Source organism: Strix uralensis, chromosome 1 (assembly GCF_047716275.1).
Source record: "Strix uralensis isolate ZFMK-TIS-50842 chromosome 1, bStrUra1, whole genome shotgun sequence".
Taxonomy (NCBI): Eukaryota; Metazoa; Chordata; class Aves; order Strigiformes; family Strigidae; genus Strix; species Strix uralensis.
The window spans coordinates 56,830,555-56,857,264 of NC_133972.1; the positions used below are offsets into that span (position 1 = coordinate 56,830,555).

The 26,710-nt window shown below is 38.0% G+C and overlaps 1 protein-coding gene across 2 annotated transcripts in view; it reads left to right on the forward strand.

Annotated features, from left to right (window-relative positions):
- Window positions 1-26,710, forward strand: part of CCNY (cyclin Y) — a 130,382-nt gene that overhangs the window by 53,308 nt on the left and 50,364 nt on the right. For both annotated transcript variants that reach the window (XM_074867782.1, XM_074867792.1), the window contains exon 2: window positions 24,934-25,008. In XM_074867782.1, coding sequence (XP_074723883.1) covers window positions 24,934-25,008 — 75 coding nt within the window. The remainder of the gene's footprint in view (window positions 1-24,933; window positions 25,009-26,710) is intronic.

Below are 26,710 nucleotides of genomic sequence, written 5' to 3' on the forward strand. Positions count from 1 at the left end.
TGTGTTCCCTGATGTACTTTTAGTCTTTTGATCTTCCAACTAATCAACCAAATCTGTATAAATCTGGAATGACTGTAGTGAGATTGTTGTTTAGTGTAAAATTCTTCCCCAGTGGCCAAAGGCTTGGGGTTTTTTTGTTAGCTCTTTTTCTTAAAAACCACCAACCAACCCCATTACAAGAAAGTGAAATTGTATTGTGGGTTTTTTTGTGTTATGTCAAAAAGACTTTCTCCATTAGAATGATAATTTGTAGTAATTTTTTATCTATCACCATATTGTATAAAAAAGGGCAAGGAAGAAAGTAAATAAAGAGGGAAGGGAGGGAATGTTGATGGGCCTCCAGGTTTACCCCTTTCTTCAGTGACTGTTCTAATTGCTGTTACCTGTAAATTCTACTGTCTTGGTCCTCTGATATTTTTTCTATGGTGCCCCATTTGCTGCCTTCCACTATCTAAAATGGGAGAGGGGGGGAAAAAGGTGAAATTTGTCAAGTATTGGTTTCTGAATTTGTGTTCCGGATGCTAAAGTTGCATTTTCTTTGAATCAGAGCTACACGATGCAAGATTTTCTCAGCCTTCATGAATAAAACCCAGAAAGTTTTAATTTTCATGGCACTGAGATATACGGCAACCTTTATGAGGCTTGTAGTGAGAGTCATTGTCAGAACTGAGAGGATGACTCAGGAGTAGTCCAACACTCTGTCCTGTGGGGAGTCTTTTTATCTTTGCATTGCTGTTCAACCTGCTAGAGAGCGGGCCAAGAGCAAAGCTTTTAATTGCATCAGGAGAATGGGCAACGTTTTTTCATTTGCATTTTCAGTCACTGCAGCCTATTACCAGCTATCAGGATGATGCTAAAAAACAACTACTGGAGAAATGCCTGATGAGAGGTGCAAATGAAGATCTCTTTTTTTTTTTTTTTTTCTTTTCCTGCGCATGCTTCAGTCAGTATCTGCTCCCTGTTAATTTTGTTCTTCCTGCTGTGTCTCTACATTGCAGGCACTTGTCATAATTTTCCTTTTGAGCTGTCTTTGCATGCTCCTTCTGAAAAACAAAACAGAATGGAGAAAGCCCTCCCCGTTCTTTTTTGTTTGGTTTTGGTTTGGAGTTTTTTGTGGGTTTTGTTTGTGTGGGTTTTTCTTCTCTCTTAATATACTCTTGTTCCTCAGAGCTAATAGACTTGTGGGAATTCAACCAAGATGAAAAAGAGAACTCCAAACAGGAAGACTATGTCATTTTTAATTGAAAAATCTTCCTGAACTAACTCCCAGATCTAATGATAGTCCTGTTAAAAAAAACGGAAGGAGTAAGGAACATCTTTCACCAACAACTAAAGGGTCTAAAACATTTTGGCAAGGAGAAAAATGAAAACAGATCAAGGTACCAAAGCTGGAAAGTGAGAGAACCAGGTATTCCTATTTGCTTTCAGTAATGTTTGGTGACATTTTGCTATGAAACAATATTTAAAAAACAGAACTATTTGCCAGTCTGAATAGTCATTCGACTGCTTGCCAGGCATGAATAGTCATTCATGCCATTGATCATTGTAGATTGAAAACAACAGCCTATTCTCTAGCTGGTGTTGTAGTATGTCAGAATGATAGTAGAATATCAGTTGATTTGATGTAAATTCAAATTAGCAGGGAATTTAACTGTGCAGTGCTAGTTGTAGCTCATGATAGATCTTAAAGGTGCAGTACAAGAAATTAGGTTCTAAGCGGCAAGCTTTACTTTATATTTTCAACTGTTTATTAGTAGAAACTTGATTTTGGAGCAGTTTTGCAGCAAAATTCCTAGTAGTCTAGATAGTGGTGTAAATGTTTGAATACGCTTTTCTGTGGTAGTTCTGTGGAGTGGTGTTGTGATCATTGAACCTGTGTTGCACTGAACTTCAGAGCTTGAACAAAGTCAAGAATTGAATAATAAAAGATTGGATGCTATTTTGAGTAAGGATGTATCTTAATCCTTATTCAAATAAGGAAATAGGTAACTTGGATTCAGGTTCATGTTTTACATTTTCAGCTTTCTAAGGGAGAATAGTTGAATCTGCTTTATATAGTAATTCTTGTTGACCAGAGAAGATCTACAAGTTAGATAAGGAACTGTATAGTTTAATTGATTACATAGGTTAATCTTTATGTTAGAAGATGCTAAATGATTTTTTTTTATTTACATGATACATAAGGTTTCCCAAACTACATGTATCACTAACGATATGCAAACTGCTTCAGAATGATAAAGCTGTCTGATGTATAGCAAAGATAACTACTAGTGATATTTCATGCTGTCTTTTGAGGTGTCACTAGGGACAGTGTGCTTGATAAAAATAAAAATATATACTTGAAACACTGTGCTAAACACATAACTCACTTTTAAATGTGGTATATGTCGGGCTCTATTTGCAAGGGAGTTAGGATTTTAAAGAAATGCCCATACCCAGTTAAAAGTTTTGTCTTACTGGATGAAGTAATCCATATACTAATGGCAAGAAAAGGAAAGTATTAATATATTTTGTAAACTAACTTGTTAAGGAGGAGGCTATAACAACAATCGTACTGTTTATAGACCCTTTCTCCTTCTGAGTTTTAGAACTAATGATTTAATCTCTACTGGCTTTATTCATAGAGTAAGCAAGCTTCCCTGTTTCAAATTGAATTTGACTTCTTAATCAGTTATATTAATGAAAATAGCTTCTGCACTTGCAGAAGAAGCCATTATTGACACAAACTGATTGAACGTTTGGCCAGCAACTTGCGTCAGTTGAACCTTTTTAAAGCATCAGTTGAAAATGTAAGGGAAAATTTAAGCAAACACCCAGAGGCCTAAGCCTATGACAGACAAAACTCCCAAGTTATTTAATGGTTTTTATAAAGGGAAAATTTTAATTTAAATACCTTCCTTTGACCGTTATTTTCCCTCCCATTCATCTTGCATAGATTTCTGCCCCAGCTATAACTGGGAACAGCAATGCAGGAGTTTATTGTGGAACAGACCTTTGGCAGTCAGAGGATAATATTATTCACAGACTTTTGGAAATGGAAGTATGAAATTTGTTCTCACCAAAGACCAGTTCCTGGATTTAGAGCTGTGTTAACTGCTGCATTTCTAGACTTCTGTCTAGCGCCGGACAGGAGCAGTTTTATGTTTTGCTTAGACTTTTTTCCTTACTGTTATTCTGGTTTTTATTCTAATTTGCACCTCACCTTGAATTTGTAGGAGGATCATGGCCCTTTTTTTCTAAGACTCTTCTCTGCAGGAGGTCTTTGTGAGGGCCTGTTCTAGAGCCTCCCATCTTGCAAGCAGCCTTTTGCAGAGCCATGAGTGCTTCCCCACAGCAGCTGAGTAGAAATTCCTGGAGAAACTTCCAGGATGCAGCTGCTAGTGTAACATACACTCAATTCGTTCCAAATACAATGATCTGCTGTTGTTTGGCACCCTCTGACCATCTTGAAAACATATTTTCTACCAACTTGTAACTGTTTACTGGCTTACTTTTCTCAGGCTTTTCCCTTATAAAATTATGTCTGAAGTTGAGGCATGGGGACTTGCAAAGTCCACTTGCAAAGTGGAATCTTTTGGCTAAGATTTTCTAGCCCATCGTGGTCTAGACAGTGTTTAGAGAGACATTCTCCAAATGTTTTATTAGCTAGTAAGATGTGATCAGAAGAAACATTCAAAGTCTGGCAGTGTTGGAAACTATTGTGAAAGGATGTACTAGAGCACATGCTTAGATGGAATGGGACATGCATAAGGTGGGAGAATGGCAAAATAAATGTTTGGATGAATCAGTAGGGTAGCAAGTGATGGATGATAACTAGCTGCTACTAATTAGACAAACTTAGCTGTACTTGGAGATGGGGAAATTATCACATCGGTTGGGGAAGGCGTTACTTTTGATGACTTGGATAAAATCATCCTTTTTCAATTTTTTGTTTGGTTTACTGAAGACCAAGTAATAATGGAGTCCTGTTTGGATAAGAAGGGTAACTTATCCAAAACATGTTGCCATGATCAATTCTACACTACCAAGAGCAGAAGAGTAGAAGAGTTAATTTTTCCAGCGATGTGATAATATTTCTACTTCCCAAAATAATGTGTATATACAGATGTCTTAAGAGATTAATAATCTCCTCAGGAGAACAGAGCAGACCCTTAGATGGAGGGTAGCAGCTGTGTGGACACCAAACCACACCAGCAGTGTTGAGAATGTAAATATTTGCAGGAGATGTTGGAGTGAACGAGAAAGAAGGCATTCCATAGGAAGATATTTCTTCAACTTCTGCTTTTGCCCTGAATAGAAATCAAATTATAATAATGGCAAGATAGGCTTCTCTCTTAATTTAGATTTAATCAAGGGCCTTTACCAATGAACTGTATAAACCTTCATCTGCCTACAAATAATGAAGGCTTGAGATAACTGACCATGGTGGAATTCAGTTCTCTGTGCAGTGGTCTGTTGTTTCTTATGCTTTTACTGTTGAGCTCTTCCCTTTATGAATAGAAGATAATTGAAGCTTGGAGTTGCCAGTGTTGAAATGAGAAAGTCGGAAATGAAGTGAGAAATTGGAAAACCGAGGTTAGATTCTGTGAGTACAGTGAAGACTAGCGTAGCCTGGATTACTGTTAAGTGTTATTTACATAAATGGACAGCATTAGCTGTCTTAAGGCTTCTGCACTTCATTTGCTGATGTGTTCATTTGTAATTTTTTAAAACTTACGTTGAGAGTTTTGTTCAACAGAAAAGCATACGTCTTAAGGAAAATTAGTATGTAGTCAGTCCTCTGTCTGTAAATGGTGTAATTTGTAAAGCTACAGAGGTTATACGTAGCTGGCAAAAACTTGTATTCCCATGCTTCTTTTTGTTCTAGGAGGTATGAAGTTGGCTTTAAAAACACTGTTGGTGATGTTAATTTTTTTTTTCTTGGAGAAATCCAATAAGAAAAATTGACCTTGGTAAAAGAAAGGGAGGTAAATAAAGATATTTTGCAAGCTCTGGTTCTGTTCTAATCATTCCGTTTTTTTCTGTTGCTTGTTGCTTTCTGTGGTGGATTGAAGGGAACGATTTTCCACTCGATTGTGTATGTGTTATTGTATGACAGTTGGAGACATACTAATTTATTATAGAATGAATATGAAATTTTTCTAGTGACGAGAAGTGGGAGGGAGAGCATAGAGAAAGATTTTCTTATGACAGTTAAAAATAATGAGAAAAATTTGCTTGGGGAAAAACATTTCAGCAGAACTCTTAAAGCTATTTTGAGAGACCAGCTTCTCTTTTGCTAGAATGTTTGTTAAGGTCACCTTGGAGTCTGAAGTGAACAAAGTGGTGGCTCGGAAAGGATGCCCTCTGTTAGTAAAAATATGAGTCTTCTAACACTAATGTGACAAACTCAGAACAAAAGTGAAAAAAACAGTTTATGGCTTATCAGAATTAAAAGGCGTAATCCTGTTAGATTTTTCAGGGAAATATGGAACAGTTTTCTACTGTGTTCTGGTCTCACAAGTTTAAAAGATGGGAGTAGGCCAGCATGGACTGCCTGTATAGTTACTTAAACCATAAGAGTAACTCTTTGCATGCTTGCTCTTTGCAGAGTGTCAGAAAAACAGAAAGTGGAAACTTATTCATGCAATGATGGATTGATTCACCCAATGGCAGAAATGCAGGAATTTTGATTAGTAGTGTCCTGTCTTTTCCAGAGGTGATCTGGCTGATCAGATATTTGGACCTGACACCAATCTACTTGAACACTCTTCAGCATGCTCTCTGTCTCAGGGTCTCAGCAGAGCTGGGACATCTGCTATGCTTTTTGTGTCTCAGGAGGCCATGGTATTGTTTCTTTCTTGGCACATCTGAAAGATTTCCTGATTTTAGGCTTATTGCTACCCTGTCACAAAATGGGGCTTTACATCTCAACTGCCTTCCTCTCTCAGATCTGTGCTAACTTCCAGGGTATTTGGTTTAAACACTACAGCATCCCAAATCTCCATCCATATTGGCTTTCTGGGGCGTCCACTGCGTGTATGGGTGTGTGTTAAGTGTCACCCTATACTTTTAAAGTTATTTTAGGACATCAGACATCATTGCGATTTACTTAATAGCATAAAATACACACAGATTAGGCAAAAGTGTATACCCTCTGCTCTGTCTCCTCTTCTGGCACACTGTTTTGGCTCAGGAGGAAGGTCCAGGATTCTTTTTTAAGAGCACCCATGTTCATCCCTTCTTCATCTCAAACCTGGCCAAAGACTGCCTGTCAGCAATGTCCTCTTGCCTTATTTGGTATCTTCCAGTCTCCAAACTTACTCTCTTAGCTAAGAAAAGTAGCTTTTTCTGTTTAAGTACAGATGTTTTAGTCAGTCATCTTAATTTGGTGGGTACATGCTGAGGTCCTCTTTAGAAAGGATAGGCTACAGCACTTCAAGATATGGCAGCTTGCTTAGTAGCACCTTTTTAAAATTTGAAAATTTTCATAAGCTCTGTGTAAACTCTTCCCCTGAATCATTACGCATGGCTATTGATTTGAAATTAATTTCTGTTGCTTTAGTGCAGACAGTCTCTTACGGAGTGCTGTATGAACCTTGAGGTGCTATGTGGATTACTTACAGCAAGAAACAATCATTCTTCTAAAAGCTTCAACAGTGTGAATAAGCCAGTACACCAAGGTTAGGAATCCAGGAGAATTATTTGTGTAAATTCACATAATAAGTTTGTGGCAGAGTTGAATGCTTACACTGAATCTCAGGAGACTCAATTTTGCCTTTTGCCGTAACTGTAATGACAAACCTTCCCTTTGTCATGCTGAAGAAAAGACAATGCCAGAAATACCAGTAGCTGATGGCCTGCGGGTGCTGTGGAATACGATGTATGTACCCAAAGCCAAGGCATGAGGCACATGGCAAACCTTTGAGATGGCTGTCTCAAAAATTGTTTCTGTTTCTTCAGTCATGCTGGTATTTTGAAGAAATGAAGTACTGTAAACTTGCAGATAATATTTCCATGTTCAGTTGGTCTAAATAATTTAGGGCATCTCTTGTCAGTGTTGGTGAAAAGTGACTAAGATCTTAAAAAGACTTCAGGCACAGATTAGTTATTTTCCACTTATTTATTTATATATATATATATATATATGGGAGCAAATTGGTGTCCAGTTGTGGGAGTTACACTGCATATCTCAAAGAAGAAATGTAAGGTAAAAAATGTCAAAATTAAAAACATTCATAAAGTGATTTTCAGTATGCAGATATAATCGTATTGAGGACAAATCATTTTCTGCTTTTGAAGTCAGACAGATTGGAGACAGCATCAAGTTTTAAAGGTTGAAAAAGAGAAAACAAAGATGATGCTAATGATTTTTCAAAGGCTGATACCTTTCAGCTAGATTCACCTTGCTAGTATTTGTGCGGTAAAAATATGTCGAGTTGAACCTTGTCTCTTTTCTATACTTCAGTTCTGTGAGTCTTCAAATAGAATAATTGGAACTTCCCTTAACATTGCAAAAGTGAATTTTAAAACTTTTTTTTCTGGGGTATTTTTGAAAATCTTAGCCTGTTGCTGGCAAAAGAAACCAGACTGAGTTCATTGATACCTGGAAGTCTTCCAGTTGCCTTAGGACCAAGGCACGCTGACGAGTGATAGATAAAGGGAACAGGAGAACCTGTCTAGCACTGCTGTTACGTGCCTGAGTATTTATTTAAAAAAGGCTAAGGTTCAGCCAGTCCACAGATTCTCAGAAAAAGCTGCCAACAACAGTGACGTCAATGTCAATTCTGGTGGCTGTATTTTACAGTGACTGATCTGCTGGTGTTTGGACTGAAACCACTGAACTTATTGGGTAGTTTAAATTGGTGTAAATCCATTAACTTCTTTGGAGCTCTTCTCATTTACTACAGGACCGAGCGCAAGTTATTGAATAGATGTCCTCTGTGTTTTTATTTTTTTTTACTTTATCCTGTGTGGCTTTTGTTTTTTTGGTAATATTTTTGATGATACAGAGTGAAGGTGCTCAGTTGTGATTTCAGCTACATGGATGTGTACTCTGGAAAAAGATGCTGTCAAGCTTTTGAATGCATAAGAAGTAGCAGGTTTCCAGGCAAGCCTCCAAATCCCTCCCACATATCTGGAGATTATATAATCAAATCCTGTGTGTGTTTCATGTCGCTAGGACAAAGTACAAACAGCAAAGTGAAGTTAATTCTCTCCTTATATAAAAGGAGGCTGTGAGCTGCTAAATTTTGCAGCATTATTATACAGCAAAAGTAGCAGCGAATTTTTGTGGGGGGTGGTGAGGATGAATTACAGATTGGATCCAAACTGTACACAGGCAGTAGGTGAAACTGGTCAGTCAAGTCATTTTTCTGCACAACTGGAATGTGATTGAGGGGCAGGCAGAGAAAGACAACTCTGTTGTCTTTTTGCAGGTGGTCAGAGGCCAGCTGGGTCTTCAGATCATAAGACAACATTGTACCTTCACACATTTTGGAAGAAATTTAAGGCAGTGTGGAAACATGAAAACATCGTAGTTTAAGAGGAGTTTTTTCTGTGTTTTGTTATGTTCCTTTTGTGATTTCTGCCTCTAACTGTCAATGGTCACGTGTGAGAAATCTCTGTTTTAAAAAGTGTGTGTCAGAATGAAAACGCTCCATTGAACATTTCTCTGCATCCAAAACCTCTTAATTTTTAGAAATGTGAACTTGTGGTATTTTGAAAAATATTGACAAAAAATAATTCCACCAATGTCTTGGGGTGTATAAAAAGCAGTGCCAGTTTTGATCTGGGTTTACCGAAGTGTTAAAAAGTTTCTCTGGCTCTCACTGAGTAGTGATGTGCTTCTGGTGTGGCAGGCAGCCTGGTGTAGGCACTTCGGAGTCAGGATCCAGTCCCTCCTTAGAGCCAAGGCTTTTTCAAAATCTCACTTTGTATAAATGCATTACAAGCTATGTGTTGAAAAGCATGTTTAATAAATATCAGTCAGAATTGTTCAACAAAAGCTGTTAGGTGCTAACTCATGAGCCATTGCTTTGCTATCCTGGGGTTTGGTTGTCTCCCCTGCCCATTTCTTAGTAGGCTTTTGCATTTTAGAAATTTTTCTTTGACTAGCTGTTGCAGCTTTTCTTTTCCCTGTGCTTTACACAGTATTGCCTGTCCAATAAAGTACCTCTTTTTTTCTTCCCATTTCTGAATTTATGTTTCTTTTCTTCAGTTTATTTCATACTGTTTTCCTGTTTCTCATGCTATTCCACATATCTGAAGCAGGTTCCCACTGCAAAATGTAGGGACAAGTAAATGTAGGGATAAGTAAAGCAACCCAGATGAAAGCTGAAATCCCTCTTGTGTTCCTTTCACAGATAGCAAGGGCATGTGTGCATTTAATCCATTTTCAGAGGCATGTGAAAGAAACCAAAACACCAAACGCCAAACCTAAAGCCTCTGTTCCTCTCTACCCAAAAGTACTCTAAATTTTTCCTGCAGAACTAGCAACTCTAGTCATTGTTCTACAGATCAGAGATGTATGGCTTTTAATATATGGCTTCAGTCTGGATATACACAAATAGGAAAAAGAAGGTTAATGACCAGTTCTTCCTGGACTGATCCAGATTATTAGGTGATTTGCAGTTGATTGACATGTATGTAGTATTAGATGGGACATGAGCATTATTCCAAACAGAAAAACTGCAACACAGCGATCCATCGACCTGAGAGCTAACTGGAACAGTAGCATGGACTGTAGCAGATGAATAATTGGGTCCTTACTGAAAAATTGGTTTGGACTTGTTTCACTTCTGACTCATCTGTGTTTTGGTTCCTGTGGTCAATGCACAAGGCATACAGTACCTCCCTTTCCTGCTGCTTTCCAGAACATCAGCTACCAGAAGGACAAATGCATGTCTGGTCAGTGCTCTCCAAGGATGAAAGTCCATATGCTTCAATAAATCTGGTGCTGGAAAGCTGACAAAACTACAGCAGTGGAGAAAAGTTAGTTAATGTTAAACTACTAGGCAATGACAGCTTTTCTCCTTGCTTAAAAAGTACATGCTGGTCTAGTAAATTCCCTGCTTTGAGTTTAGTTAATTCAGATATTTTAGTAGCTCTCAAAGACAAAGGACCTATTTGGTTTAACTTAAGCTGTTTATTTTGCTAGTTGATCAGATGACAAGGTAACAGGATTTTAATGTGAGCAGTGTTGGTTATACCAGGGTGCTGCCCAGCCCTCTGTCCTGTCTCCTGCAGGAGCTGATGCCAGAATATAAAACAGAAACATAACAATATTTCTTCAGAATACCTAGTTGCCCTAAAATTGCACCCTGGGAACTTCCTGAGCGGTTACTATGTATTTTGCAATTCTTAGTGAATTTGCCTTCCAGGAACCTGTCTAATCCTTTTTGAACCCTTTGAAGCTGTAGGAACTTCAGCGTCATGTGGAAGGTGGCTCCACAACGTTGATGTTGCTGAAGAGCCTCCTCCTCTTGTGCGTTCTGAATCTGTCCGTACTAGTTGCATTTGTTCCCAGTTCCTGCAACATACTACCTGGGTAGGAATATTTGAAACTTATAATTTTGAAGATGAATTTAGAATTTTTTTTTCTATGTGTACCATTTTTTTGCATTTATCTACATGTGCCGTTTTGTTGACTGGTAACTAAGACATTCTTTGTAGCTGATCCTAGTTTGCTATGTTACGTCCTGTCATCTCCAGACTTATTAAATTCACTTCATGGTGTGAAAACCAACATAGAACAGTTGTTGAAAAGTGACCATTTCATCCTGTGCTTCATTTTCCATCTTTTAAGCAATTTGTGCCTGGCCTTTCTGAACACTGAATGTCTCCTTAGGTTCAGAAGCAGGTGACCTTGTTAAAGCCTTTTGGAAGCCCAGGTATGTTGTATCTGCCAGATCTCCCTTATGCAAATGTTTGTTATTCCTTTAAAGAACTTCGGAAAGTCTGAGACATAACGTCCCATTACAAAAACCTTCCCGACTTTCCCTCTGTGTATCCAGGGACTTTAAATATCAGGACACTATTGTTAAAAAGAGGTTCTTCAGAAGAGTAGGACCTTCAGGTAAATACCACATGTTCATTTTATGTGGTGATTCCTGAATGTATGAAATTGTATTTTTTTAACTTATAAAGGGCAGTCAGAATTTGAGTGAATATCTACTTCTATATGTACAGCACTTGGCAGTAAAACATCTACTGTGATGTCAACTAACTGTGATTTTTTTTAATGAAAAAAACTTCTGAGATTTAAAGTGAGGAACTGCTGTCCTGAGTGAAATGACTCACTGTATTTTTTTTTTTTTTTATTGGCAGATTAGACATAGGCCTTCGGATTCGAAAATTTCATGTCTGTTTAGCAATTGCTTAAACGTTTAATCTATGGTGTGACTAAATGCATTCCTGACAGGAGTACAAATTGCTAATGATGTGGTTATTCTTCCCTGTCAGTAGATTTCCTCAATAGATTGTCTTGGGGGAGATTTGATGAAATCATTGTTTAGCATGCTGCATTAGGCACTATCTTTCTGATTTAATATATTGTTTTTCTGATTCTCTTTTGTCATAGCAACTCTGAAAGCAGTATTACAGACTGACACAGGGTGATTTTAATTGTTCTGTGGTAGCAATTCACTGTTGTTGCTTTCACTGTATCTACCCAATTGGTTGAGCATGGGTCTGAATTTGAACGTTTTGAGCTATTTAAGGCAAAAAAAACTCAAATGAGTTGAACTTGAGTTAAATTAGCATTTCCCTTGCAGGCAATAATATGAAGTGTTTGTCCAGAAATGTTATATTACATATGGTCTGACATTTGTCTGTATCTTCCCAGTAGCCTTGGTACATGGAACAATTCCCATAATCTGGAAATAAGCTACTGTTTAATAAATAAGCAGCACATAGTGTCAGTGTGAATGATTAGAAGCAGACTATAGCAAACTATGACTGTGTTAGTGTAGTGCTTTATGTATATTTTGAATTAATTCCCTGGTACCTTTGTCAGGAAGTATATTGGGAAAGGTAAGGAGAGTCCTAATGTGTCCATCTCTGACATGCCTGTGGAACAGCAGAGACCAAATTGTTTGATATTACTTGGCAGTTTTGTTCTGCTCCTGAATCTGATCTGAGACTACAGCTTCTCAGGACAGCAGGTTTTCCTAAGAAAAGGATCCAGATGTTCAAGCAAGCTTAATGTGTACTCATGGATTTGAGAAAAAGCTTAGAAGATTAGGGAAGAAAAACTGATTCTGGAACTTTCAAGATCAGACAGAATTGAGGAAATTTATTCTGCCTTTCCCAGATTTCTTAGTTTGTATGACCATACGCTGTTTTTCAACAGGACACCTGCCTCATCCTGTACCAAGAATAGACTGGTCCAAGTAATGCATCAGACAGTGCAGTGAAGGAGAGATTGTATGCAGGAATCGAGACTGATTTGTTGATGAAATGAAATATTGTGTATGGAGGATGTCGAGAGAGTGGAATGTGAGGGCAAGGAGTCCAGCTTCATTCCAATACAAAGTGACCAGTCAGGTCAGAAATTTCATACCAAAAGATTAATCTGGTTTAACTTTAGGTCACTGAATCTTGGTTTAGTCTGAGTTTGTCACCACTGGTTCCATGTGCCGTTAGTGGAAAAGAGTCAGCATGTCCAGAGTATGACATGTCTGTTCTATCCCAAATGTTTGTTATATGATTGGGAAATAGCTGCTAAACAAGTGCACTTCTAAAAGTGTGTACTTTGTTGATTGTAGGACAACTGGATGACTAGCTCTGAATTAGGTATCTAAAAGTAACAATGTTAAGATTGGACAAGATGGTGTTGTGGCCCCTAAGTATGTGCTCTTCTTCTGGCTATCTGGATCAAGGCTTAGAGTCTCATCTTCAGAGCTGTGGAGTAAGTGCAAAATGGCACTGGGATTTTAATGATGCATTGTCTTTATTCCTTTGCTTCAGTTCCTCATCTGTAATGGAAATACCAGTAGCCCCTTCACGTTTTTGTCTGTACTTTGCATAATTTAACCTTGCATGTGTTCTTTGCGACGTATCTTTGGATTGCAGTTTCACAGTGACCTTCCCCCTTCTTACCAGTAACACAGGTATCCCTGTTCTGGGTTTGATCTGGTAAGGTTTTATCTGCCTGAATTTAGAATGGCTGCATTACTTGTGGCTGATCAGGTCAGCCTCAAGACCTGAATATTATATGCAGTGGCTGTGTCCACATGACTGGGAAAAAAACAAATAGGAAGCTGCTTTTATCCCTTTTTCGGTTGCCCAGAGCTCATATTAAGAGCTAGAGAGTTGCAAGATACTGGATCTGAAACTAATTACTGCTCTGGGACTGAATGTTACTTGTCCTGGGCATTGAGCCAATGTAATTTTGGGAATAAATCCCTGTTTGGGACAAGAACAAAACATTTCTGTATGATTTTGATTTAAAAATAAATTTAAGACTTTTCTGTGGTTGTTTAGAGCTATTCATATATTCAGATTAATATGGTAAATCACAATGAAGATGAATGGCAGTGGTTTCGATCGTTACAAATTCACACCAAATAACGTGATATCAATATACTGCTTTTTACCACTCTGGAAATGGTACCTCCTATAGTGACGATTTTGCAACATATTCAGTTGTTTTAAGGTGCTTCTCCCAGATCAGCATTTAATGAGTCTGAGCTGACTCTTGAACAAATGTCAATTAAAGAACTTAATCAAAGACTGAGAATAAATGTCAATTAAAGATCTGCAGTTGTTTTCTTCAAAGTTTAATGTATCCTTTTTCCTCTTCTTGCTCCTTTTTTTTTTTTTTTTTTTTGTTGCCTGGTGCATAGGACACCTGAGTGTGAATTAAGGGTTTTTTGAGGACAGACAAAATACCTGGATGTTGCAGGTTTTTAGGTTTCAGAAGCTATAGTGTTTGGAGTCTGGGCAAGAATTACATGGCTGCATTTGAAGTGTTTATATGTTGAGCAAGCTATTTTGTATGCTTTCTGCATAAGACTTCAAGGAGACTGAGCCTTCTGCGCTTAGGGACAGCACTACAACTCGGTAATGGAAGCGCTCAGTGGCTCAGTTGTGTGTGTATATACATGCGCACGTGCTTTAGCTGAATGTGTTTATGGGCTTTTGAATACATGCACAAATATAGAGTTTCAGTGATGAGAGAGGTTTTTAATTTAATGTCAGTTGCTTTTCAGTTTTAGGTGGCAATCTGCATGTAGTACTGATTTTAACACTGTATCTTGGTAGCATGGTAATTTGGTTGCCATGTGAATACAAATCTGCAGGGGAAAAAATGAAAGCCTATTGTTGTAGTTTTCTACAGAACACCACAGGATACTAGGTAAAGATTGCAAATTATATTTTTGCATATTAAAAAAGCAGCTGCTGCCCTTGAAGTCACAGGTGTGCCCTTATAAGTGTTTTATAATACACTTGTACTAAATTTTCTGAGAAACCAGGATAGATTTTTTTCTGTCTGTATTTCATGAATTACCTATTAGCTGTTTGATAAATACTTTGTTAGGTCACATAGCTCAATAGGGAAGCAAAAGGAAAAAGAAGAGATCCTGGAAAGATGCTATTTTCATTGGCTTTTATTAAAATCATTTCTGTAAGGGAATAAGGAAGGGTAAGCTCGTCCTGCTCTTCTGGGCTGGTGTGAGGGCTCCTCAGAACTTGAGTCACTATTATGAAGTTACTTTTTTCCATATGATGAGTTGAGCTCAAGCTCCTGTGCCCTGATTTGCAAAACATAACACGTCCTTAAAGTCATTCTGTTTCTTACCAATTCATGTGGCAGTAATGTCTGTGTTTTGTGGAATGGTGAATTGCATACACCCTGGTGCAAAGCTGCAGATAATGCTTCAATCTAAGATTCAAGTTTATAATGTCAGCTCAACTGTGAAATGATGATGATTATGCTGCTGACTTTTTATTGATCTGTGTCTTCAAGTAAAATTGGTTCACTTTGCTGTAGGTTAACCCAACGCTTCTGCTGACTGGTACTGTGTATTTGACTCAGTGACAAATAATTCCCTGCCAGCTGCTAACCTCTGAGTTAAATTTGTGTCCGGGGTGGCTGGGATCACAGTCAGCCTCACTTGGGGCATTGATAGGTTGTTGCCTCTTTTGGTGGACAGCATGATAGTACTGTTCAAATGTTTTGAAATGACAGGTAAAATAATTTGGTATGGGAAAAGCTGGTATCATTTGTTTAGGTCTGTAATGATACTGTGTTTATATTTGTAAAAGGTTTTTCATGTATCATGTTAAATGATTATCATAATGAGTGGTAATCATAATGTAATTTTTTCTGATAAATTTATGGGAATAAAAATAAGACTTTTTTAAAAATTGTTAATATATTTTTTTAAAGTCTTTCACAACTGTTTATATTCCATTCTGTCTACCTTTGGCTCTAGTAGGGCAAAGTAAATTCATTTTAAAGTGGTGTATGTGATAAGTAAAAATGCATTAGGGAAAAAGCATTCATGGTGCTCAGTGTCACTGGGGTATTAGAGAAATGTATAAATTTCAGTTTGAGATTAATAGGACAGCACCTTTGTTCCTTTTGTTGTTACACGTGCCGTAAGTGGGGCACGAGTGACATTGACAAAAGGAGGCAGTAGTTAGGGTGTTAATAAAATCCACTGGAAACAGGTGGCAAAGCAGTCTAGGTGGTGACATTCTGCCACCTTACATAGAAATGCACTTGGAGTGGAGAGACACCAGCCCGTGTTTCTGAAGGGATGCGTGCCGATACGATCACACCTAGTATGCATTAGCTGGCTCTGTGTCATTTAATGGAGGAAGGTTGTTAAGAGAGAAGGTGGAACTGGGAAACTTGAGTTCCGTGTTCTCAAGTGCCAAAAAGTGGTGTTTAATAACAAAATGGAAAGGTTGGCAGTGAGAAAATGAGCAGTGATGGGAGATGCACAGCAAAGTGCAGAAGTGCAGAGCAAGATACTCTATTGTAAAGTGTGCACTGTAGTTCTTGTAAAGTGTGCACTGTAGTTCTCTCCATCTTGCATTACCTAAAGGTAACCATATCACATGTGATTACTGAAAAAGAAGATTTTGTGGGAATAATATCTTCGTATTATTGTTTATATTACTTATAATATTCAGAGCAGACTGTGCTTCTGAAAGATGGCAAGCCTTGCCCCATCTTTGTATTCCAGTAGCAGAACTGAAATGTCACATGTACTTACTTTCCTTTTGGTGCGAAGCATTAGACCACCTTCATCTGGCTTCAGCTTTGTTTCCCTGACAGTGTGTTCATCTGGCTGAGATGAGGCAGGTGGTTGGTTGCAGACCTGAAACCTCTGAGGGAGGCTGCTGGGTCTGCTGGGTTTTGCTCTGGCTGCCTGAATCTGCTGGGCTGAAACCTGCTTCCTACTCAATGCCAAGGAGTCAGAAGCAGTGTGGGCTCTTAAGTGATGGATTTGCTGGGCTCCACATGCTGTCCCAATGTAATTTTTCATTCTAAAAGTCTGGTTATACTCTCAGCATAATGAAAATGGTGGATTAGAATGAATTTTTGTCCATGAAAACCAGTAATATTACAGGGCATGTTATCCCTCATCTCTGGAGTCAGTTTGTCTGTATTCTGGCACATGCCTGCTTGATATCCCTGGATATCCTGCATACGAACAAGGTTTGGGTCTAGTTGTAATTCTTGGGCTAGATTCTGTTGGGTGCTTCATAAAAAATAATTCTCTTTAAAACATTGGCTGGGGGCTTTCTGGGAGGACAAGTTTTCAACTGAATATTTATCAGCATCCCTTGTGCTGTAGCATGTCTTGAACTCACTGGCAGGAGGGAAGGAACACACGCTCATGCACATGCTTGTCATCACTCTTGCTGATTTTAACAGGAAACTGGAAAATCTTAAGGGTACCATCTTTGAGACGTTGCTCTTCTTTGCTGGCCTTAGATTCAGATAAGTGAAGGGAAGGTGACATTTTTCATGTCAAGATACTTTGATGTAAAGAACTGGCTTTTAGAGTAGACGATGTTGTGCATTCCATTATTGTATTTTATTTTATTTACACTTCAGGTGTTTTAGGGTACTGTAATGAAGAATCATGCTTTGTTATGCTCAAAAGCCAGGGAAGCAGTATTTGAGTATGATGTAAATATGTATATATATGCATAGCCATCTATTTTGTATTAGGCACTTTTTACAGTGAACAATTCTGTTCAAGGGTGGGGATGCTCCTGAATTAATAGTAGCACAGAATTCTTGCTCTCTAAGTCCATGATGAATTCTTCATGTAATGTGGAGAATTTGCTTTGTCCTCTTGGTTTTCCTGAGGGGGGTGGAATGGATAGGTGTTTGTGGTTGTTTGGGTTTTTTTTTCCTTATCTTCTGCTATCTTACATGTCAATAAAACTTTTAATTTTGGTTACAGTTAAAGCAAAAACTAATAAATGCAGTATGGGAATATCTGAAAAACATCCATGAGATGAACTTGAGAGGGAAAAGTTATATTTAGAACAGAAAATACATCAATTAGTATAAGGAGACGTTAAAAAAAGACGTATCATGTAATGTTAGATGATTTATGAGATGCGTCTAGTTGGGAGAGATTGCTGTGAAAGGGAACACAAATTCTGAAAAATGATACAAAACTAAAACTCCTGGATCCAGACCTTGTTCAGCCTTCTTCTGTGAAAAGTTATATATGTGATTTTCCTTCTAGAAAAGAAAATAAATATAGCTGTGTCTGTGAGAACTGCTCTGTGTTGTAACTTGGCTGACTGGTCAGCAATAACTGTACAGAAATGAGCATTATTTGCCACAGAGGGCTCCTTTTATTGATGAACTATCTGTGCGTCTCCCTCAAAGACTGAGATCAGAGCAGAGCCTGGAACAGAGTCATTGTGTAATTGGAGCTTGCTGAGAAATGTCGTGCCTGTCATTTGCTTGGAATGGTATGCAGAGAATACCGTAGCTCCAGGGTAGCAAAGATCACATCCAAATGTTTCCAGTAACCTAGCCAAACCTGAAGGAGTTTACCCTTCCAGCCAATTGCCTCTTGAAAGCCTTCCAATTTCCAACTTTCTTTTCTTTTCATAATTGCTGTTAAAGTGTACTGGAACATCATCATTAACATTTGTTCTTACAAGAATACTGCAGGCAGTAACACAGCTGAGAGGCATTTTCATTTGGGGTAGGTTAGTTGCTGCTTATGCTCAACGTGAAGTACTGTAAAAGGAAAGATAAATCTTGTGGTCTGATAATGATAGACCTTCATGCTGTGATTGTGTGAGGTTTGAATAGCATGAGCTGAAACTTCTAGTAGTGGATCACCCATCTTGGAAACTTTAGTGTAAAAGCAGATGCAGTTATTGTTATTACCTAGTGAAATCAGCCTATACAATTCAGTCTTATTTTGGCTTGAAAGCTATAAAAAGTTCTGAACATAAAGCATCCCAGTGCTTTATTTATTCATCCCAAATTATTTTAGTCCCAGAGCTTGGCGCATCCCACATTTTTTGAAACATTTGAGACGAAATTCTCAAATGGAAACTTTAGTACTAGATTCACTCATGTGGTTTTCCAAATGTAAGATTGTATCATGACTCCTTTGCATAAATTGTGGTGATTTAAAATAAAGTCTGAGAAAATGGATAACGATGGTGAGAGGTTGCTTTCTTCAGTCTCGTTCCTTTGCTCTCTTTAATGTTTGTTTTTTTGCCTCATTTGGCAAGAGGCAGATGAGGGAGATCCTCTTAGCTGATGTATCCGTTTAGCTCTTACCAACTCCTGAGGAAATTGTAATAACATAATAATGATTAAGGGAATATTTTCATTACTGTACATTTAAATGGCTAATTGCTGTTAATAGAAGGGAGCAGCCCAACCAGAGTAAAAGAGAAAGGCATAAGGTGTAATGAGACTTTTGAAATTTATTTCAGCAGTTTTTTCTAGGTTCAGTGTTGGGGAAACTTCTCTCCTGGTTTGTGCCTGGAGAATACTAGTTTTGTTTCTCTTCCCACAGATGACATCAGCTCATTTGTGGGGGCTGATACGCTGAAAGCTGGAGCAACAACTTCACTTTTTCTGCCAGCTGGAGAAATAACATCTCAGGTCCTGCTGGTACCATGGAGGTGATGAGGGAGGCACAGCCGTGCTGTTCCCTACGCGTGTCAGGGCACACTGAAAGCCCTGCCCTTGACATCTCTGTGAAAGCCTTCCCCTTCCCGCAGGTCACCTGTGCTTCCCTTTCCCTCTGCCCCCGTGGTGATTGTTTTCTCTTCCCTTTCCACACGCTTCCTGGAAATGTGTAGGGCTTAAACATTGCTTGTTGCTTGCATTCTTTTAATTTCTTGATAAGTACCTTTGTAGTATTTTTGTTGTTTTGCAACCACCAGGCCATACCAGGCAGGTGCTCTGTAATGCCAGGTTGTGGGTGGAGAAAAGAGGGCAAAGAAGTTAAGTAATTTGTGTAGTGCCCAGTCAGCTGCAGTTTCCTCTCTGGCATGTCCTGGATGGGTCTGTTCTTTTCTTACCTGAAGTCCCTTTAAATAACTAAAAAAGAAAATAATCTTCTGGGATGAAGAAATGTGGATTGATTTAATTTTTAAGCATGTAATAGGTCATTAACCTAATATGTGACACTGTCTCTTTCCTTAATGGTAGTGGTGGTTGTGCAGTGGCAGTGATAGCCTGTGGCCCCAGGGGTGAAAGGAAGGAAGGAAAGTAGTTTCACCAGATTATTTCAGAGCTGTTTAAGTCTAAACCAAGAGTTTTACTCAGTGTAGATTTTCATCTGTTATTGAATCAGCATCAGAGCTTTGGCAGTGCAAACTTACCCAACTTTCATTGTTCAAAAGGAAGGAAATAACATCTTATTTTTCTGATAGAATAAACACATTTTCAGACCTTTCTCCCTGTGCTGCAGCCCACATGAACTGTTACAAAAGCAGCGACTGTGTTGCTTTTTCCTGTTTGTGTCAGGAGAAGCTTTGATGCATGTTACTCAGAAGTAAGTTGCTACAGCACCCATCCTTTATCCTCTTGTGGTGCCAGTTTCTATCTCAATAAACTCATGAGTTGAAGAACTTATTTTTTTTGTTAAAATTTTGCCATGAATGATTTAGTCTCATTCTTTTCTGTTTTTATCTTGCATAATGTATTCTGACCACAAGTCTGAAAGTGTAGCTCTTTCTGAGGAATTGCAGCAGAGTTTGGTGCAGTTTTAGAAAGTTTGTGAATGTGCCACTGGGATTTGCTGAGGTTTTGTGCTTAATAATTTAAATATTGCTATTTCTGAAGATTTCATAGAACTTAGGCTAGAGGCTCCTGGGATCATCTGACCTGCATATGAATCATAAGCCAGTAACTTGTGTGGAGTTATTCTTAAATTGAACCTAAATACTCATGCTGGACTGAAGCCCAAAGATGTTTGGCTGAAGCAATATTCTAGAAAGGGAAAACATCAAACTAAGTTGAGTGCACGCTTCTTGGGTGTGGAGCTTTGGTGTCTAATTATCCTCTCTTTTTTTTTTTTTTTTTTTCATCCAAGGTCATAATTAAGATCTTTCAGCTTTCATTTTCCACTGCTTTTGTTATGTTGTGTGCTAGATTAGAGCTTTTAGTATCACTCTTCTCCCCCTGTGAAGGTACATGTGAACTACAGACACCTCCTAGTTTTGCTTTTTCATCAGCTGAACGGTTTGAATCAGACTGTCATTTGAAGGTATTTTCTGCAGTCCTCCAGTCATTCTTGTAGCTCTCTCCTACACTCATCTGAACTTTATTCTTATAATTTTAAAAAGTGCAAACTGAGGCTGTATTCAGAATTTTTGGTCTCAATAATGCTTTTTAAGATGTTGTTTTGAGATTTAAAATCTTGCCTGGGCTTTAGCCCAAGTCTGAACCTGAACTATTTTACAGTTTGCTTCTTTTAACAGCCATATTTGAATGCAGCTACCGTGGATTTAGGAGCTATGTTTCTCACAGTGTACAGGGTGAATCTCATTGTGGTCTTCTGGTGGTTGTCTTAAACTTCAGCACAGTTGTGTACCGGATTAAGTTATATGCAAAATCTACTTTTTTTTTTTTTTGTCTTGGAGAGAGAATTAATTTATTTTGACATGATAAAACAGAATGCCCATTATAATAACTGTCATTTTGGCATGCTGCTAAGCAAGAAAGAGAATGCAATCTTAAGTATATTTGCATGCATTTGTAACTCTGGTCTTTCCCAAGTCCTCTAAAATTGTGTGAATTCTGTTAGACATCCGATCTCTTAGCTGAAGTGTACCTGTGGCTGACTTTGCTTTGGCTAACAAAAAATCAGATTTGATTTAAATATCTATATAGATATAGATATATGTATGTATACATGTATTTATAGACACCCACCTTTGGTTCCTAATATTGAGAAGACAAAAAAACCCTGAAATTTTCAAGGGATTTCACATTGTTTAGGTGTTTACAGGATGGGAGTTATATTTTGCATAACTTAACAGTCCTTTAGTACCGAGAAAAAAGAAAATGTGATCTTTGAACTGTGAAAAGGTGTAGGAAAATATTCCACATCTGTTTAACTAGAAGGAACATCTACAGTGAAAGATTTTTGATTTGGACTGTCTATGAGACAGTGACTTTTTTTGAAAGCTGATTTTGGAGTGCAAGGTAGCTGTTGTAAGAAGTACCCACTTTAAATCTTTCCTTTGTAAGGCAGTGATGACTCACAGAGCTGACTGCTAGCAATGGAGAATTTTTTTGTGCAGATTTCAATAATTGGAATTCTGGCTCTTGTTTTCCTCTCTTATGAATAGTAGAGTATTGCTTGTATGAGTTTAAATCTCTCTTTATCTTTGACTATTCCATTAAAAAATGGGCAAACCTTTCATATTATGGCTGGTTTTCATGATACTTTTCAAATACTAGAAAGAACTACTGGTAACACTAAAGCAGTATGAATATATTATTTTCTTAAGGATGGGTGTAATCTTTGATGGATAATGCCCTTTGGTGATGAGTTACTAGCTTCAGATATTTGTATATCATTTGATTTCTTTCTTCTGTAACACGGTTTCTAGTGACAGATTTGTAAGAATTTGTTACCATATTCAAAAAGGCATTTGTTTTCAAGTTGTACAATAAATTTAAGACATCTAAGATCAACAAGAGACTGAAATCTTACTTGTGTGTTGTGAAACTTCATCCATTCTAATGCTCCGGTATGCCAGGAGTGGTGGCCTGGAGTGGTGTGGTCCCACAGGTGGCCTGTGGGATGCTCTGATTTGCCTAATGCTTTTCCCCGGAGGAGCTGGGAGTGATCAAGTTGCAAGTACATGCCAAACAGCAATTTCTTCTGCCTTCAAGACCACAAGTCCTGTGCTGTTCCTCAAAGGAAGGTGGGGAGCCAGCCTCTTTCAGCAGCACTTGTCATCTTCTTGACACCTTGTGCTGGGTAACCTGCCCTGGCAGGCTTTGCCGCTCCCCATACCCATGTTCTCCTCTTTTGATTTTTGTGCCGGCAATTTGAGAAAGACAGATGGATGTGTTTGATGGCTGCTGTTGCTGGGGAGGATGTGAGAGAAGGGATGTGGAGAGAAGAGGACACGTGGTGCTTTGTGGGGTTTAGCGGTGGGAAGGAGCCACGGCCACTGCCTGGCAGTGGGTAGCTGCATCTGACCAGATGGTTCAGAATCCCAGGTCTGGTCTCTGCAGCTGCTGAGGTTGGATGTTGCTGGCCTTCTTTCACCTCCTGACAGAAGAATAACAGTTTATCCTAGAGCCAGTGCTTTTTGGTACTCCATGTTTTTTTCAGAAGGACTTTTAAGCCCTCTGTTGGTTTACTGCTTCCGCATAATAGCCTTTTATAACACAGAAATCTTAAATAGCTGCAACTTGACTGCAAGATAAGGCAATTGGTTTTCCTTTCTTTTCGGTCATGTAAGCAGACTGTAAGCCTCTACCGGGTTGTTACTACTCCCTGAGCAGATAATTTTCTAGGCACAAAATAAAGGAATGCTTGTCTGTTTAGGGGCAGTGTTTTGTAAGTTGAGTTCAGTTTCATATTGCATATTTTGTTGACTGAATTGGCATTGCTGTACTTTAAAAGGCTTGTAGAAAAATTATCTGTAGTGGTTTGAAAAAAAAAGGCATTTTTTGTTTATGGTGCTGTTGTGCTGTTTGATAAAAGATGAAGAGAATGATAAAAGGCAATGCATTTTGTCATTTTAAAATGCTGATTCTCCTTACTTAACAAATTGCATCTTGAATTCAGCTTAATGCAAAAACTATCCTGAAATGGAAAACAATCTTTACCAGCACTGTCTATCTCAATGGATTATTTTTTTTCCTTCTTCTCTATGTATAAATAAGATGCAGAAAGTAACAGGAAAACGTTCTTTCTAATTCACAGCCCTTTCAAGTCAGAACTCCTAGTAGTAAGATGACATTCCTAGAATCTTCTCCAAACTTGACTGCAAATGGTAGTTTCTGGGAGAATCAAAATGACTTTCCCTTGAAATCTCTAGATTTCCTTTGTGGTTTTGATAATAATAAGCCCCCTTTCCAACTGAGGAATTGCTCTTCTGTGTTTCTGGGTTCTTCCTTGTGAGAAAGATCATGTTTATTCCAGAAGCTGTGTCCAGGTAGCAGCAGTATGTCAGGCTGTTCATCTCATGGCTGCAGAATGCAGGGAGATGAAAAGGAAACCGAGAGACCGTAAAGGGGAAAAATCAAATAGAAAGTACATTTGTAGAGAGGTGTGTGGTCAGGAGAAAAAAGCAGGGAAGTGGAAGATCTAGTAAATTAGTAAATAAAAGGAAAACGGAGAAGAGAGTATGGTGATGAATGGTGAAGGAACAGGGAGAGCTGTAAACAGGAGAACTTGACCCCTGGGCAGAAAGACTTTGTTATGTTTTCGTAAGACGTGAGGCTTAATTTCCAGTTGTGCTGAGCTTTCACAGAGATATGAAAGGGGAGTGAGAGAATGTAGAAAGCCCGGGATAATCACAGAAGACAAACATATCAGTGCTCAAATGTAGTCTTGCATAAATGGCTGTGTCAAATTCAAGAGAATGTATATATCTAGAGATCAAGAGAATGTAAGAGAACTAAGGTTGAGAGAGCCACACTGGGAGAGGAAGAAAATGGAAAAAAATGATGTGCTATTTTTCGTAGCATGCTTTCAAGTGGATGCAGGCATATAAGAGTTCTGACAAATTGGTAGTGGAGTGGAATTTGGGAACAAGTAAATTCAATGGATTTTAACCTTGAAAGAGAAAATAGCATTCATAGATATTTGTATAAATTGTGATAGATTCAAATCTTTAACCTGGTAAATGTTTTTTGGGACTGGTTTGTTTGTTGGGTTTTTTCCAAGAAGTTGTGACAGCAAGAAATATGCTAATCTGTGAAGTATCAGGAAAGTTCCAAGCTTTTGTAATCTTGACTGTTTTAAACACTCTGGCCTAGATTTAACTTGTTTATGTTCAGCTGCAATAACTACTTATTTTAATCACATCTAATCCTGGAAACCTGTCTATCTACAGAGGGCTGTGTATTTATTTTATAAAAGTTAATTCTTCTATATTTACATATAACAAACTGTTTTTCTGTGCTTAGCAATGGCTTTGGGGCATGGTGGGAAGAAACTGATGGCAAATGGATAATTCCTGACTTCTTGTGTACAAACTTCTCAGACTGCTTTATCTGTTTTAATCCAAAAGCAGCCCTTAGAACTGAAGTCTAATCCCAAAGCTGTATTGATGCAAATGATTTGCATGCCAAAAAGAGCCACTTGTGTGAAGAAGGGTAAAAAAGTGGGCCTCAAGATGGATTTTTACAATAACTGCTTAAGTGTGTAAACTTGGTCTTATTAAAAAGAATGAGAGAATCTGTGTATACCATTGGATAATCATAAATGTTTTTATGCTATTCTTTCTTTCTTTCTTTCTTTCCAGATTTGAACATGGAATTCAACCCATCAGATCATCCACGGGCCAGTACGATATTTCTCAGTAAATCACAAACAGATGGTAGGTTACTGAATTTATTACAATATTTGCTATTGCAGTTATCTCTAAACCCTTTGTTAGAATGCATGTGATAGTCTTTTAACACATAATTCCCCTCCCAAAAAAAGAGGATTTTATAGGCATCATGTTAGAGTTGAAGGAAGTTGCACCTTTAGGTAATGATTTTGTCAGACAGTAGGAGAAGGTACATGTTTGAGTCCTGTCACGTCCTGAAATTGTAAGTTACAAGTAGTCATTGTATCAGAACTACAAATATGGAAAATGCTTAATATAATTATATTTAAATCCAAAATTTTCTGTGTAACTGTTGGGGTTTTTTTAACTCTGAGTATTAGGCCAAGCTTCTGGGAAATGTGTGGACAGTGTTTTCTTGAGAAAATGCCAGTTTACATAAATGCCAGATAAGATGACAGTCCAGAGTTTCCTCTGATATAGCTGATACTGTAAATGAGCTCAGATACTATATTTTAACAACAAAACAACCCCCATCCCACCCAAACATTCTGTCTTCTTCTCTCATTATGGATTTGATATAATCATATATTTGTCTGGAGTATTTTTTTTAATTCATAGAAAAAAATCCCTCTGGAATTAAATCTGTTAAGCAAGCCTCTTGATAGAGTTAGTAGAATAGAAGCCATGTATTCTGTCTCTTTCATTCCCTGTTGGACATGTATGACATGTTGTTTTAGAATCAGATGAATGATCGGTGCAAAACACATTATTTTCTACCAAGACTTTCAAAGCAGTTTCTACATTGTAATTCTGACTGTTCAGTATGAATTCTTTGTCCTTCTTTCTGCTGCCTATAAATGCCATTTTTGATTTACATAGTAAATTGCAGTGTCAAACACATCACTTAAAAATGATGTAGTTTTCTCTTACTGTATATTTTTTGCTAATTTTTGAGCATGAGTAGAACAAAGAGGATATACATTTAGGCCCTAATTGAAGAGCTGATTATGTGAGTACCTCTTTTGCCCTTCAGATTATCCTTCTGAATTCAGCCCTGGTTCTGTCAATGCTTTATTATGTGGTTTTGGATGTGAATTACCAATCTAATCTGGTTTGGTAGTCTGTAAAATGAATATGATAATATTTCCATAGCACACTGTATTATGAAGATTGATGTCTATTTTATAGTGCATTTATTGTATTTTGAGACTGTATAATCCCATATGGATGCTACTTGTTTCTTGTTACAGCTTGTTGAAAGAAAGGACAAAAAAAATTCCAAATTCAACAACTAAAATTTTGACCAGACCTGATGATTGTTCTTACTTGGAGCAATAGTGGTTAATTTATTGCAGTATGGAGTTAACTGTAAGCATTTTTAAAATGACAGTTTGCACCCATGCTAGAGTTGGTCTATGAAACTTTGTTCTAGTTTAAATAATATGAAGAACGTATTTTTGAGTGAGAACAATTAATTTAGTGAAACTATATAGAAACAGTGTCAACAGGAGTGTAAGATCTGTTCAGCTATCCTCAATCATGGTGGAAAAAATCCAAAGGCTATTTTGCTTGTACAAAAGAAGAAAGATTCTGCAAACATTTGTCTACTGATGTATTGCCAAGAACCAACCTGTTCTGGTGGGACAGCTTACAGGAGTAAGCATTTTGCTTGGCTGTACTTTGGGCCCGTTGTGGAACCAAGTGAGCTGTAGGAGTTATGACAACATTCAAGGATGTTGCCTAACAC